This window comes from Cydia pomonella, chromosome 14, assembly GCF_033807575.1.
Source record: "Cydia pomonella isolate Wapato2018A chromosome 14, ilCydPomo1, whole genome shotgun sequence".
NCBI classification, from domain to species: Eukaryota; Metazoa; Arthropoda; class Insecta; order Lepidoptera; family Tortricidae; genus Cydia; species Cydia pomonella.
Window position 1 is genome coordinate 73,341 of NC_084716.1, and position 14,310 is coordinate 87,650.

Consider the following 14,310-nt stretch of genomic DNA (forward strand, 5'->3'; position numbering starts at 1 on the left):
CGAGCACTAGTATTTCTACCTTATATGACTATAACGTAAAGTTTACGTTATAGTATTGTATGGTTTACGTCGTAAACCATACAATAGGAGTTTCTTACACCACATTTTCTTGTTAAAACTCTTCTTCTTCTTCTTCTTCCTCGCGTTGTCCCGGCATTTTGCCACGGCTCATGGGAGCCTGGGGTCCGCTTGACAACTAATCCCAAGATGTGGCGTACGCACTAGTTTTTACGAAAGCGTCTGCCATCTGACCTTCCAACCCAGAGGATAAACTAGGCCTTGTTGGGATTAGTCCGGTTTCCTCACGATGTTTTCCTTCACCGAAAAGCGACTGGTAAATATCAAATGATATTTCGTACATAAATTCCGAAAAACTCATTGGTACGAGCCGGGGTTTGAACCCGCGACCTCCGGATTGCAAGTCGCACGCTCTTACCGCTAGGCCACCAGCGCTTTCTTGTTAAAACTATTGATAGTTAATTGGTATGTATACAAATTATAATAATTATTGTATACCTGAATTGATCTTTCCTTTTCTTTGTCTTTGGCGGGTACATTCGCTGCAAATGATCGTATTATTGGTATCATGAAACCGCGTGTCAACTGTCAAGTATCAACGAAGGTTGTGAATAAGTATTTCAACTTCTCCTTTATCTCATAAACTGTAAGCAGCTTATGTTGAGAGAAAAATCGTGGAGTTCGGCAACCCTACACATGCGAAACTAGCAACGGCAAGTATCTCCGCCGGGACACGCGGCTGCGGCCGACTTCCCAACAAGCGCTACATTTACTTACAACTCCATTACTCACTGTATTTGATCTCGCGACGCCGCCCCGCTGCCCCCCCCCCCCCCCCGCGCTCTCGGCCGCTGTTTGTAGAATGTAAACAGTTAATTTAACTAATCGTTTGATTTACGAGTCTCCGCCGCCGGACGCAGCCACTGCGCTGAAAGACGACCGCCCAATATAGGCAGCAGTCATTTACTTTGTAATTAATTACCTTTGCATCATAACCTTCGGACAAAGAGAGTTACATTTTTTCAACGATTCATAATGGTCATGGATTATAATTATAGCAAAAAAATACTATCGATTAAATACTCGCTTTCAAACTAAATTATAATTGCTTTGTCGAATTGTCAGTATGGAGACGTATGCATGATAAAATTTAAATCTTAATAAGCACTTTTAATTTTGCAGCTAATAAAAAAGGTAAAATTTAATAAAAACATTTTTCAGCCGTAATTACGTATTCCGCAGCGCTTGGTTAAGATGAAATTGACGGTAACACATAAATTAGTATTACGCATAAATAATATCCCTAAAGGTCGCGCTAGGGCGAGGGCGGGGGCGGCGGTGCGGGGGCGGGCGGTAGTAAACAGAGAGCGTGATTTATGTCCCGCGGCGTGTTTATTAGAGCCACGACCGCCCTAACGATGTTACCGAGGTGTTAACACTCAGGCACACGCCAGGGATGACGCCGCGAGTGCCGAGTGTATATCATAGTTTCGGACACGTACTCTCGGAGTATCCTGTTGTCGAATGTTCGTTGATTCGACTGTCGCTGGATCGAATGTTCGCTGGGTCGAAATTGGTCGAAATACTTGTGGCCGAATTATGCATAATCGAAAAATCGTAATCTAGAATTGTATGGGTTCGATTTGTTGTGTATCGAATGTTCGTTGATTCGAATTTGAGTTTCACTTGTGAGGAAGTATCTCTCGCGCAAACTATTCAGTTTAGAAAAAAATGATATTAGAAACCTCAATATCATTTTTGCAGACCTATCCCACACGTATGGGTTTGGTGAAAAAATATTTTTTGAGTTTCAGTTCTAAGTATGGGGAACCCCCAAAATTTATTGTTTTTTTTTCTATTTTTGTGTAAACATCATAATGCGGTTCATAGAATACATCTACTTACCAAGTTTGAACAGTATAGCTTTTATAGTTTCGGAAAAAAGTGGCTGTGACAGAATCGGACAGACAGACGGACATGACGAATCTATAAGGGTTCCGTTTTTTGCCATTTGGCTACGGAACCCTAAAAAAAGATACAACCTATCCGATAATTAATGAAACAGACAGTAATGTTAAACCTACATACTGTATTACTACTTATTGTATTTGTTTTCCGTCCTATTACATTAAACGTAAGAGTTTCATGTGATATTTAGATACCGATTTAGCTCTGAAGACTAGTAAATAGAATTTAAGTATGGCTCATGATTTCATTTTCTTTATGCTGTTAGTATGTATGTTAACATTATGTACTTAATAATGAACCTCCAGGTCTATGATTCTTAAGTATGTTAAGTACTCTACATTGTACTTCAAATCCATTTGTATATGTGACTGTTTGTGTTCTAAATAAATTTAAAAAAATAAAAATATTAATAACTAAATCATAACTCATAAAGGACGCCGTCGATGTATTGGTACACTTCTTTAATCCGATAAGTAGGTAACTATTGCGAGTACCTATTTATTATGTTATGTAGTTATGTAAATGCTCATAATGTATAACAAATCCCTACAAAATCATGAAAGTTTGAACGGTTCCGTAAGAAAGTTCGAATTACAGCAGCACTCTAATAGCAGCACAACTGGCTAATAAACCTTAATGTCATTAGAATAAGGTGCACTGGTCAGTTAACTGCGTCGATGACGGTTCGTGCAAGTTGTTGCGATGCGCTACAATTGCAGCGCGTATCGATTTCACCACGCGCTATTAATAGCCGCCGCTCCTGATGCCCCACACCACACCGAGCAGGGGCACGGGGCGCCCCGGCCTCGGCCGCGTCCTCCGTCTGAACTAAACCCTCTAATTGGAGTCCAATAAGCGCGAGGTCTGCGATAAATACCTCCAGGCTTGTTTACTCGGCGTTGAGAAACATGCGATCCGTATCTACTGCATCTAGGTCCGAGTACATTATCTAGACACATATTTGCGCTCCCGTCGTTGTGCAACGCTGTACTTTATCACTACGATTTATAATGTAAATATTTAGATTGCGATTCACGATTACAAGTGTTATTGTAAATAGATCTTATAAATTTGACAATAATTCAGTTCAAGGGTAAAATATTGTGATTGCAAATGCATAATAAGTATATATATTGCAATTGATCAAATCGTCTAATGTAAATGAAACCTAAAAACGAATAAGCAATAATAAAAACCGGCACTAACACGAAACGAATCGACCAACAAAAAAAAAAAAACAATAGAGCACTGAAAAGAAAAAAAAAATTGTCTTCAATAACGCAAGTGAATATCTACCCTACAATTACAATTATAATCTATTTCTATACACTTTCTGTATACCTAATACAATCGCTAGGCTTATATTATATCAATTTAATTACATCTAGAAAGTATGAACTATAGGTATACATACTTCTGAAATCAATCGCACAAATCTGCGTGTAATAATATTTACAATCTGTTATTTTTGGAGTCGGTGCCAGCCTCAAACAAACTTGAGCGCCTGGCGGAGGTTGCAGTTTTGGAATGTGTTGCGTTCAACTCTTCACTAAGTCCTCCGCTCCTCCGTTTTTTTCGTCGGTTAAAAATACTTTTCCAATTAGAGATATATCACTACAGTGCGGTTCTAAAGTATCTGTCACAGACTAATTGTCCTACATGCAGAGACATACTCCGCTTGTTAAGCTGTTAGATAAAGGTAGATCCCATCTAAAACATTTCCATGTAAAATGTTGCCAAGACGAAACCATAAGGCTTGCACTGTCAAAAAGTAATAACTTTTGACAGTGCAAGCTTTATGAGCCAAGCTTCCAACTGATAAGTTCTACATGTAGAGCCAAGCTTTTAACTCTACAAGCCCTAACTTCACAAACTCTACACCTTAGTCAAAATATGTGGCTTGGCCGTTTCGTTACTATAACGAGAACTATTGTATAACAGAAAAGTAATGAACAATGAATAGGTACTTACATTTTAACATTACGCCCATATGGTGGTAGTGAAACGGCCAATATGTATTTGTTCGTGAAGTTATTAGGGCTTGTAGAGTTAGACAGTCAGACAAATTTTCATCCCCTACTTTATGGAGTTGGGGGGTAAAAGTTCCAAGTTTTAGATTTTTTTTGTTTTCTATTAGTAGCTTACATACCAAATTTCAGTTTTCCAGGACTTTGGGAACTAGACTAAGAGTTTTGATGATCATCAGTGAATGAGGGAGTCAGTCAGTGACTAAATCGAGGTTTTCTAGATATCACTATTGACATCATATCCCGAGAATTTTGTTTATCTGGGATAATCCAAACCCAAGTAATGGGGGTTTAAAAATCGACGAAGCGCTTCGAGAAAAGGTATGTTCGTAGTGCCCTTGAGCTGCGACTGGCTCGTCTTGGCAGATACTTTTTACGACGTTAGACGCGTAGTCTGATCCGCTACTTTTGATGGTGACTGTAACATCCTACATCCTCCTGTTAGCGTACAGTCAAATTAAAATTAGAACGAATGGTGTCGCAGCTTGCATTAGAGCACGACTTACATGCCGCGGCCACTCGCGTCAGATAAATCTGACTGACAGCGACATTAATCTCTACGTCGCTCTACGTCGTACACCATACGCACCACGCACGTCTAGCGCGACTTCAAACAGGCCCGTGTGACACGCCATTCAACATTCAACAAGAGCTATTTCTGACAGCGGCGGAGTCAGTGACCGCGGCTGCCGACTCCCACTGACGAAAGATAAGATAAGGCGACGCGAGGGCTGATGAAATATGAGCGTTGATCCGCCATTGAAGCCTTCGCTAACAGTTCGTGAGTGGCGTACAGTCGATTGTTGGTTGAAGTGGAGGCTCGCAATCACTGAAGTTAGTTGTTGATATAGCGAAGTGAACAAAAGGCCAAGTAAACAATCAATTTTGTACTCGTATTCAACTAATTTATCGACTGTTTACCGAATAAATTTAGCGAAGGTTGTAGAAATGTTAATAATCAATTTGCTAGTCAACTAACACTAAATTGCTTCTTTACATAGTACACTCAGTTAAGTTTCTTATATGTATCAACAGAATTCGCATAATGCGATTAATTTTGGAAGTTAGGAGCGTCGCCGCCGGCGGAAATTTACGCAACGTTTTTGCGAAGCTCAGCGAAAAATGTGCCAATCTATTGAAAAGAAAAAGCTGAGACACACTCGACAAACAACCCGCAGCCAGCTAGCTCTACAAGACTACATAATTAAATATAAACAGATACTTACTCGCAAGGAAATTGTATATAAACGCTTCTTATTAAGTAATAAAACTTAAGTAGTTGATCTACACTTCTGATTACAATTTTCCTTCATTTCCTATACTTATATTCTTTTATATATAATTTTATTCACTCGCGGACATTGCAATGAGTCGTCTGCCATAGACTTTACAAGTCAATGATGATGATTATATCATAATGGCTAACAAAGGTGAAATTATACATATCGACAGCAAGTTGATGTAGCGAACGTAGAAATGCAAGGTCATCGTGAGCATGCAATAGTTTACGGAATGGTTACTTCCCGGGCTCCTTTCAAAAAACCATTACTCTGCCTGTTTCGACCGGCCGGTACTGACGCCGCGCCATATGTTACATTATACGCAGATGCAAATACAATAAGTTAAAAGTGCAGGCAGTATGGAACAGAGTGAGTGACGGGGCGCGCATGCGCGGCGCGTGCGTCAGCGCAGCGGGTCAAGAGCGCCCGCCGCCGCCGCCGCCGGCGCTGCGGCCTGGGAGCTCGTAGCGTCGTTCGTGCAACGAGCACGAGTCGAAAGCTCCGGTAAACAAGTATTAAAGCGCTTCTGAACAAGTATGAAAGCGCTGCCGATACAGTTGCTCTCGTCGTCTGGATAAGCAATCGAATCGTTACAAATGACACCGAAGAAGGGGGCGACCAAAATTGCTCCAATTGTGGTTACCTAGTAAGGCGACAGGGACGATCTAGTGGGCTGGGCAGACCAACCCAGGAAATGGCCTCTGCACACAGGTACACATTCAAATTAGGGTATTCCGGAGGGGCCTCTTGGAGACCCTATACATCTCTAAGGAAAATTTGATTCACTATATATTCTTCTATTTCTCACACTTAGTGTCATTTGGGGTCATCCATAAATTACATCACACGAATTTCATGATTTTTTGACCCCTCGACCCTCCTTGTGACACTTGGTCATATTTGGCAACCCCCTCACCCCCTAGTCTGACGTCACATATCTGGTAATTTTATTTTCAACGAAGTCTTTCTTCTGCCTCGCGTTGTCCCGGCATTTTTGCCACGGCTCATGGGAGCCAGGGGTCTGCTTGAACTAATCCCCAGAATTGGCGTAGGCACTAGTTTTTACGAAAGCGACTGCCATCTGACCTTCCAACCTAGAGGGTAAACTAGGCCTTATGGGGATTAGTCCGGTTTCCTCACGATTTTTTGCCTTCACCGCAAAAGCGACTGGTAAATATCAAATGATATTTGGTACATTAGTTCCTAAAAACTCTTTGGTACGAACCGGGGTTTGAACACTTTGAACCCGCGACCTCCGGATTGAAAGTCGCACGCTCTTATCGCTAGGCCACCAACGCTTCCAATTCAGCGTTTATTTTCAACGAAATCAACAATTCAAATTAAGTATTATTATTTTAATAAAACATATTTTTAATTCTAGCAATATTAGAAATTTTATAACAAAACCGATTAAAAATAAAAATAATGAATAAAAATGATAAGATCCTATTATTTTACTGAACAGCAAATACAAAAAAAATCAGAACAGTGTTCGGTTCGGTTACAGGTGGAAGTGACGTCACAAATTCTGTTTGTTTTTTTGCTTGTATGTAATTCCATGTTGTAATAGTGCCCTTGTGGCCGAATTGCTGAATAAATGTTTTTGAATAGAAGTTTGGAGTGCTGATACCTATCGGCCCCGCAGGCTTAATGTTTATCAAGTTCTCGTCACACTGGTGAATTGGACTCGCTGCGTCCGCGCAGCCGTTGGGAACGCATCACGCACTGCACTCGCAATCACATCTGTCTCAAGGCGCACACGACTTGTCTTGGGCTCGAGCGTGGCCCGCGGCCCGCGCATGTGGTCGTATGTGCGGGATGCGCCGCGCCCCATTCACCGGTGCTGTGGGTCGAGGCCGGCGGCCGCGGGTTGGGGGGGGGGGGGGGGGGGGTGTTGCATTCATGGCGTGAGCCGCGACGTTTGGCCGCCGGCCAGCTGATGCCCGACATCACGCTCCACTTGACACATCAAAGGCCAAGCTAGATTGCTACTGCCAAATTCCCCGGTTAAATACGAAATGCATTTATTTAATTGAAAACAAACCCGCGCGAAAGCTTCATTCATTTCGGCTCGAAACGGGAGCGCTGCATGCCGATCTCATTCCATTCAACGTCACCTACGGAAGTAGTTCCGAGGCGGAGCTTATTTTGCATCAAATAACGTATAATATGCAGTAGTTAAGGGGGTGAAGGGGGTGGTCCGGGGTCCGGGCAACGACCGCTCCCGGCGGCAGACGCTCGCCGCTCGCCGCTCGCCCACCAACTATCGTTGGAGCTGCTGTATTTATTACACATTGTGCCCACAAGCAAAACGAATCGAAAAGCATTTTCATAATGTATGTACCAAGAAACCAAGTAGCTATTTTTAACCGACTTCAAGATTTCAAAAGAGGAGGTTGTCAATTCGGTTGTATGTTTTTTTTTAAATGTTTGTTACTCCATAACTCCGTCATTTCTGAACCGATTTTGAAAATATTTTATTTTGAATTGATATATATACAGATTGGTCCCGTTTTTGACAAAACTCAGTTCTGATGATCCATGAGGAATCAAGGGAACTCTTCAAATGTGAAAGGCATACATATAGTGATTTTTGTATTTTCTGTCAAATCAAGCATTTACATTTAAAAAAGTGACATTTGATGAAGTGGAACTGCTGATGATGATCAGAATGGAACTCTTCAACGACGCATAGTACACGTTTAGCGATTTCTCCTCTTCGCTGTGTTTGTTAAGTAAATTAAATTTTCAAAACAAATTTTTGTCAAGTTCGAGTTCTGATGATGAGGTCCATGAGGAATCAAGGGAACTCTTCAAATATGAAAGGCATACATATAGTGATTTTTGTATTTTCTTTAACAAATCAAGTATTTACATTTATAGAAGTGACATTTGATGAAGTGGAACTGCTGATGATGAACAGAACGGAACTCTTCAATGATGCATAGTTCACGTTTGGCAATTTGGTCTCTTTGCCAAGCAGTTAGGGTTTCAAGGCACAGTTTTATATTTCTATCCTATTTAGTTTTTTTGTAATAATTATCTGTTTCTTAATTTCATGCATGCAGGTGTGAAATAATTTATCTTAAATACAGTGGAATATCCTATTGCGGGTAGGTATCTTACCAGTCAACCATAGGGCAAATCTGAAATGTGTCAAGGTGGGTGCAGTGAAAAAAAAAAAACATGTTACCTCCTTTTCTACATAATTAGGCGCAGGACACTGTCTTTTTAATTTCATTGTATGAAATCTAAAATCAACAATAATCGTTCTTTCACCGGTCTCCCTCATTGAAGTCGGTTTTTTTTCTTAAAAAATATACAGACAACTAACAAAATGCCGCTCTTTCAAAGTTAGAGCTTATCTTAGATGCAATAGAGCCGAGAAAATATGGCAGTGAACTGACATTGTCACAACCATGTGGCACCCGCTGCGCAAGTCATTTTCCGCTAGGAAGGGAAATTGTTTCTTGCGACAAATCCGGCCTATTATCGGGACAAGCCGCTCGGGTAGGGCTGTAGGGTCTATCAATCACCCGCCGATAGTATCGCGCGGCGAAATTAAATCCGGTGTGAATGAGTCGTGGGAGGGGGTAGACGGTGGGCCGGGGGGAGGGAGGGCTGGATGATGGATGACGCCAATAACGAGGCGTTGAGCCGCGGGTCGCGCGGCGACGGTTGCCGCGGCAGCGAACCGCCGCGCCGCTACTTGCGGATGTTGCGGATTCGATTTCATTACCTCCGTTCACTGTCTGCGTATGCCTAATTGCGTATCTCATTCGCAAACAATAACTGTCGAACTTATGCAATAAGAATCGTTTAAGGGCAGTGTCTAAATCTCGAGTCCCTATATGTGGAAATGGCTGTCTCTAACCACTAACCAACTGGAAAATTCGGGAGAAACATTAAAATCAACTATTCAATTTATAATTGAATCATATTGTGGTTCATTAGGGGTAATACCCTTAAAAATAAAACCCGAATATATCAGATTACGCTGAATACTGATTATATATATATTCATAAAAACTGTACCTAAAACTATGCATAATAAATATTTCATTTCATTTCAATTTCAAAGCTCGTTCTTGTTTTACGAAAGTTTTATTGGCGTGTTTTGTCCTTTTCAGTTGTAACTCTGTAGTTGTACCTAGTATATATATTCCGACTGTTTATTCTTGGGAATGGTTCTCAGGGCGTTGTGAGCGCAACTAAGTACCTTCCTAGTTGTGTACATGTCTACTAGCCGGGCGCGGCCGGCCGGTGCCGGTGCCGGTGCCGGTGCCGGTGCCGGTGCCGGTGCGCGAGTGTTGTTCAGTGTTCGCTTGTAACAGTTGTAAATAACAGGAGCATTACGTTCGGGGCACGGACATTGGTCGCAGTCGCGTCGCGCGGGACTTGGACTAAACCATACAAATAGGATAGTATAGAACGACTGTCAAACTTCAAAAGTGCGACCAAAAATGAAATGCAAGTGTGTGCGTAAATTGTCTATGTGCGAACAAAAATAGTAATGTCATGTTACAACATATTAATAATCTATCGTTGTTTAACTGCTTTATCGACTACTTTTGCAAATTTGTTTGTTAAAAAAAATGTTACAGGTATGAGTATTATTAATACTATTAGACCCTATTAGCGCCTATAGTACCTTTAATTTTTTTTTTACAGCAGACGCATAGTAACTAATTAATTTGGGATCTTGAGGACGAGTAACGGGTTACGTTAGTAATTTAGTCGAGTAGCGAGTATTTTAGTTACCAAAATCGATCAACTGACCAAAAAATGTTCGCAGCAGACAAGTGAGTAGGCAGTGTTTTAAAATGAATCGATGGTTCCGACTACAGTAATTTAGTCGAGTAGTAAGTATTTTAGTTACTTAACGTCGTTAATAATTTAGTCGAGTAGATTAATAAGATTGATGGGGCAAGCTTATTCGCCAGAAAAAATAGAATAAAATAGATCCACTCGAGTAAATGATTGATAAATTTACTCGACTAACTGTTTGGCAAGTTTGGTGTTCTGGGACGTTTAGTAACTAAAATACTCGCTACTTGACTAAATTACTAACGTAGTCCGAAGCATAAAGGAACGCGGCGCTGTCGGTAAAGCAGGCGACTCGCGTTGATAAAGCAGGTTTCTGTCGTATGCGGGTGTGAGTGGTGTAACACGTGCAATGTCGTTAACACAAACACATGCTAAGTGTTAACAGTAGGCGCAAAGGGTTGACTTACCAAAGAAAATTTGAATTACGCGCCTTTTCCTACTGGCAAGTTTGGTTGGGTGTGTATTATACGCTGTCTTGTGTTTCCTTGTGTTGGCGGCAAAGCCGTGGAAAAGTGGTTAAAATTTAAGTACTGTGTTGGAAAGTGAAGTTTAAATTAACCGCTAAACATGTGCACCTTCAAAAAAGTTCTTCTTTCTTTCTTCAATTCGTTATTATTTTAAGTCGGTTTTAAAGGTTAATATCTTAAGAGGCTGTCAATACCTAAAGCGCGCACACTGTCTATTTGTATTGGAGTAAATGAGATAGCACTGTCGCATGTTACTGGGCCTGGGCAAGGGAATAATAAGAAAATTATTTAAATAAAAAAAGTCGATTTTTAGTGTAATATTTTACTCGTTAGCGGTTTAGATATAAATGTTTTGAAATTGTGATTTTAATTGCAGACCCATAAGTCCAAACAATAAAGCCATAGAACCGTTTAATTGTGATTTTAAGACCAATCTTTGCAATTATTTTCTATCGAGCCGATTTAGTTCAATCATGTATCGAGTACGACCACGGTCTTTGAAATATAATTAATATGAACATATATTTTTCTTACTTTACTAAAACAAATAGTCTTTCTGAAGAAACTTTATTTATTGACAATAACAATATACATAATGGATATATACAGATGATTACTATAACTAGCTTATATCTAAAATAGGCCCTTGAGGCATTGTACCAAGGATGCTCGCGGCATTTCCTCGTTGTATCGCAATACTGATACGTTGTGCGAGGAAGCCGCCAGCTCTTCGGTCACTAGTTACGTCAACCAGACGTTTCGCGATTTCTCCAAAAAACTTGTGCGCGCTGGGACCCCATGGACCTAGAGTTTCAACGCCAAAAGGTACAAAAAAACTGTTTAAGTAACATCAATTTCAAGGACATTAATGAACTGTATAAACCAGATTTTTACACTTTTTATGCTGTTAATTTGATAAAATATCGTTACGGAAATTTCGCTAGGAATATCATAATTACTTGTGAAATGAGTATTTTCCTGGGTTTTTAGGGTTCCGTAGCCAAATGGCAAAAAACGGAACCCTTATAGATTCGTCATGTCCGTCTGTCTGTCCGTTTATGTCGCAGCCACTTTTTTCCGAAACTATAAGAGCTATACTGTTCAAACTTGGTAAGTAGATGTATTCTATGAACCGCATTAAGATTTTTACACAAAAATAGAAAAAAAAAACAAAAAATTTTGGAGGTGCCCCATACTTAGAACAGAAACTCAAAAAATCTTTTTTAATCAAACCCATACGTGTGGGGTATCTATGGATAGGTCTTTAAAAATGATATTGAGGTTTCTAATATAATTTTTTTCTAAACTGAATGGTTGGCGCGAGAGACACTTCCAAAGTGGAAAAATGTGTGCCCCCCCCTCCCCTGTAACTTCTAAAATAACAGAATGAAAAATCTAAAATAAATATATGATATACATTACCATGCAAACTTCCACGCTTTTTGGCCCTGAAACACTACAACCCGGCACACAACATGACACCATCTTCACTAAATTGCTTAATATATAATTTTCTTTCTGATTCTCTTATATTTTTCACGTCAAAAAATACGGCAATATGCTCTTGGCCGCCTCGGTCGACTTCGAACTCAAAAATGGTCACGTATTCTCATATGTAGTCTGTCTCTTTCGCACTCATGGGAGGTTCATATACGTGATGGCTTCCCTTTCGCACACTTCATCTGTCTGTCAAGCGAAGCATTTGAGATGTCTGTGGACTAAACTAAACAGCTACTGCTGATAATTGTCCACACTGTGAATCTTTTTACTATAGTGTCCGAACGAAACGTGTGTTTTTGCCGAAACCGAAACCGAAGCTTCGGTTTTGGTTCTAGTTTCGGCCGAAACCGAAACCGAAACTTTTGTTGGGGTTAGTTTGAATGCCACTCAACAGATTTTTATAGCTCGAATGTTGCTCTAGGGGTCGGGGGTCGCGACAGCAATCGTCAGCCGCTTAATGCGCGCTTTACGACCGGCTACAACTCACAACCGTCCTCACTTACAACTGACGATGCGCAAGCCTTAATACCGATACATAAGGTCCACCGATATTACTGTTACTGCTAGTTTACGTTTACGAGCGACCGACTGCTGCACTCCGTTCTCGTAAATCGTCAGCGGCCCGCCCCCGCCCCCGCCCGCGCCCTCGCCCCGCGGTGCCCGTCGCCGAACTTCAGATTGCCTCTCGACCTTGGTTAATGAGAATGACACTTGGATAAGTTTTTCGCCTTTGTCCTTAACGGGTACTAAAACTAATTACCTTTTCTTAGAAAAAAGTTTATATCTTTGAGAAGAGAAACGACAAAAAATTTAAGAGCTATGGAATAACTTCAAAAAATATGATTAAGTTAGATACCTGAGATTAAATCAAGTTAGGGCAAAGTAGTCTTACGCTCTACAGTGTAATTGAAGGATCAAACATGAATCAGGATAATCAAAAAGTTGTATCATTAACTGTAAAGTGTAACTATTCATTACTAAAAAATACAAAATATATAGGACAAGGATAATCAAGATCTGATGTAGAGTCGACTTATAAGTATTAAAAAAACAGTCAGTCCGCCAGTGACACCATATGCGATCCAAATCACATCTAGAAGACCTAATATTTGACCTATCTTAAAGTTCAAATCGGGCCGAAATAAGTAGTCTCATAAACAGGGCCCGTACATGTCATGCCGTTGACGGAAAAATGACGTCACGCTACATACATAGAGTTGATTCCAATTAGTCTTTTCGTAATAATTCATCATTTGTCAACCTCTTTGATATAGATACTTGACAATCAGTACAAAAACGTCTAACTTTCTTCTTATTGTCACTCAACCAAATAATATATTGTTAGTAGTTTATTAAACCATTTCATACATATTTTTGATTTTTATAAGTGTATTTTACGTATCAAGTATTTATTTTTCTACGCATCAATAGTTAAGCTATCTGAATTTGTAGTGTTATAAAAACTCCCTGTATGTTACCTTACGTCATTTTTGCGTCAACGGCATGAAATGTACGGGCCCTGCTCATAAACCTAAAATTTCTGTATTTACCGTTGTATGTACCTAATAAAAGGTCGATGTTTTGTAACATATAGCATTCGCGAGAGGGTTAAATGTATCAGTATGTTTGCCCTCTAAGTTACGAGTACGAGGTCGTGTTTGTGTTGTTCGAGTTCACAATTAGGATGCGCTGTATTTGGCGCTGTTTGCCGATGCCGACGTTCGTTGTCGTAGCGAAAGATCGCGCGTGACGTGACATGCTCACTCGACTCGATCAATTAGAATTCTGGTTCTACGCTACTTTGTATCACACAAGTCACAAGTGACAATGACTTGATATTCCTCATGCTTTTAATATTAATAGTTGTTAAGACAAGGTACAAAGTGGCGCAGAAATCGAATTAGTTACTAATTAGTATATTGGTATTAGAGCTTCCCAATATTGTACTGTCGTGGCTCTATCTAGGGCCAAGATAGAGCCACAACGGTAAAAAAACTAGGCCCTTGGCTCTCTCGGTTCAGCTTTCTGTGTACCCCTGGAGATGACGTGTACGAGTAGGTAGTAACCTCTGTTGTACAGTGTGCGTGTTTGTTGCAGGGACCTGTCGCACAACAACATCACAACGTTGCCGCGCGGCGCGCTGCAGCCGGCCGCCTCGCTGCGCGACCTGTCAGTACATCTGCCTTTCTTCATCTTTATTACTTAGGACATAATGAGGTCAAA

At 40.6% G+C, this 14,310-nt stretch overlaps 1 protein-coding gene across 2 annotated transcripts in view; it reads left to right on the top strand.

The window, feature by feature from the left end:
* Positions 1-14,310, top strand: part of LOC133524688 (lutropin-choriogonadotropic hormone receptor) — a 90,662-nt gene that overhangs the window by 3,993 nt on the left and 72,359 nt on the right. For both annotated transcript variants that reach the window (XM_061860809.1, XM_061860810.1), the window contains exon 2: positions 14,185-14,256. In XM_061860809.1, coding sequence (XP_061716793.1) covers positions 14,185-14,256 — 72 coding nt within the window. The remainder of the gene's footprint in view (positions 1-14,184; positions 14,257-14,310) is intronic.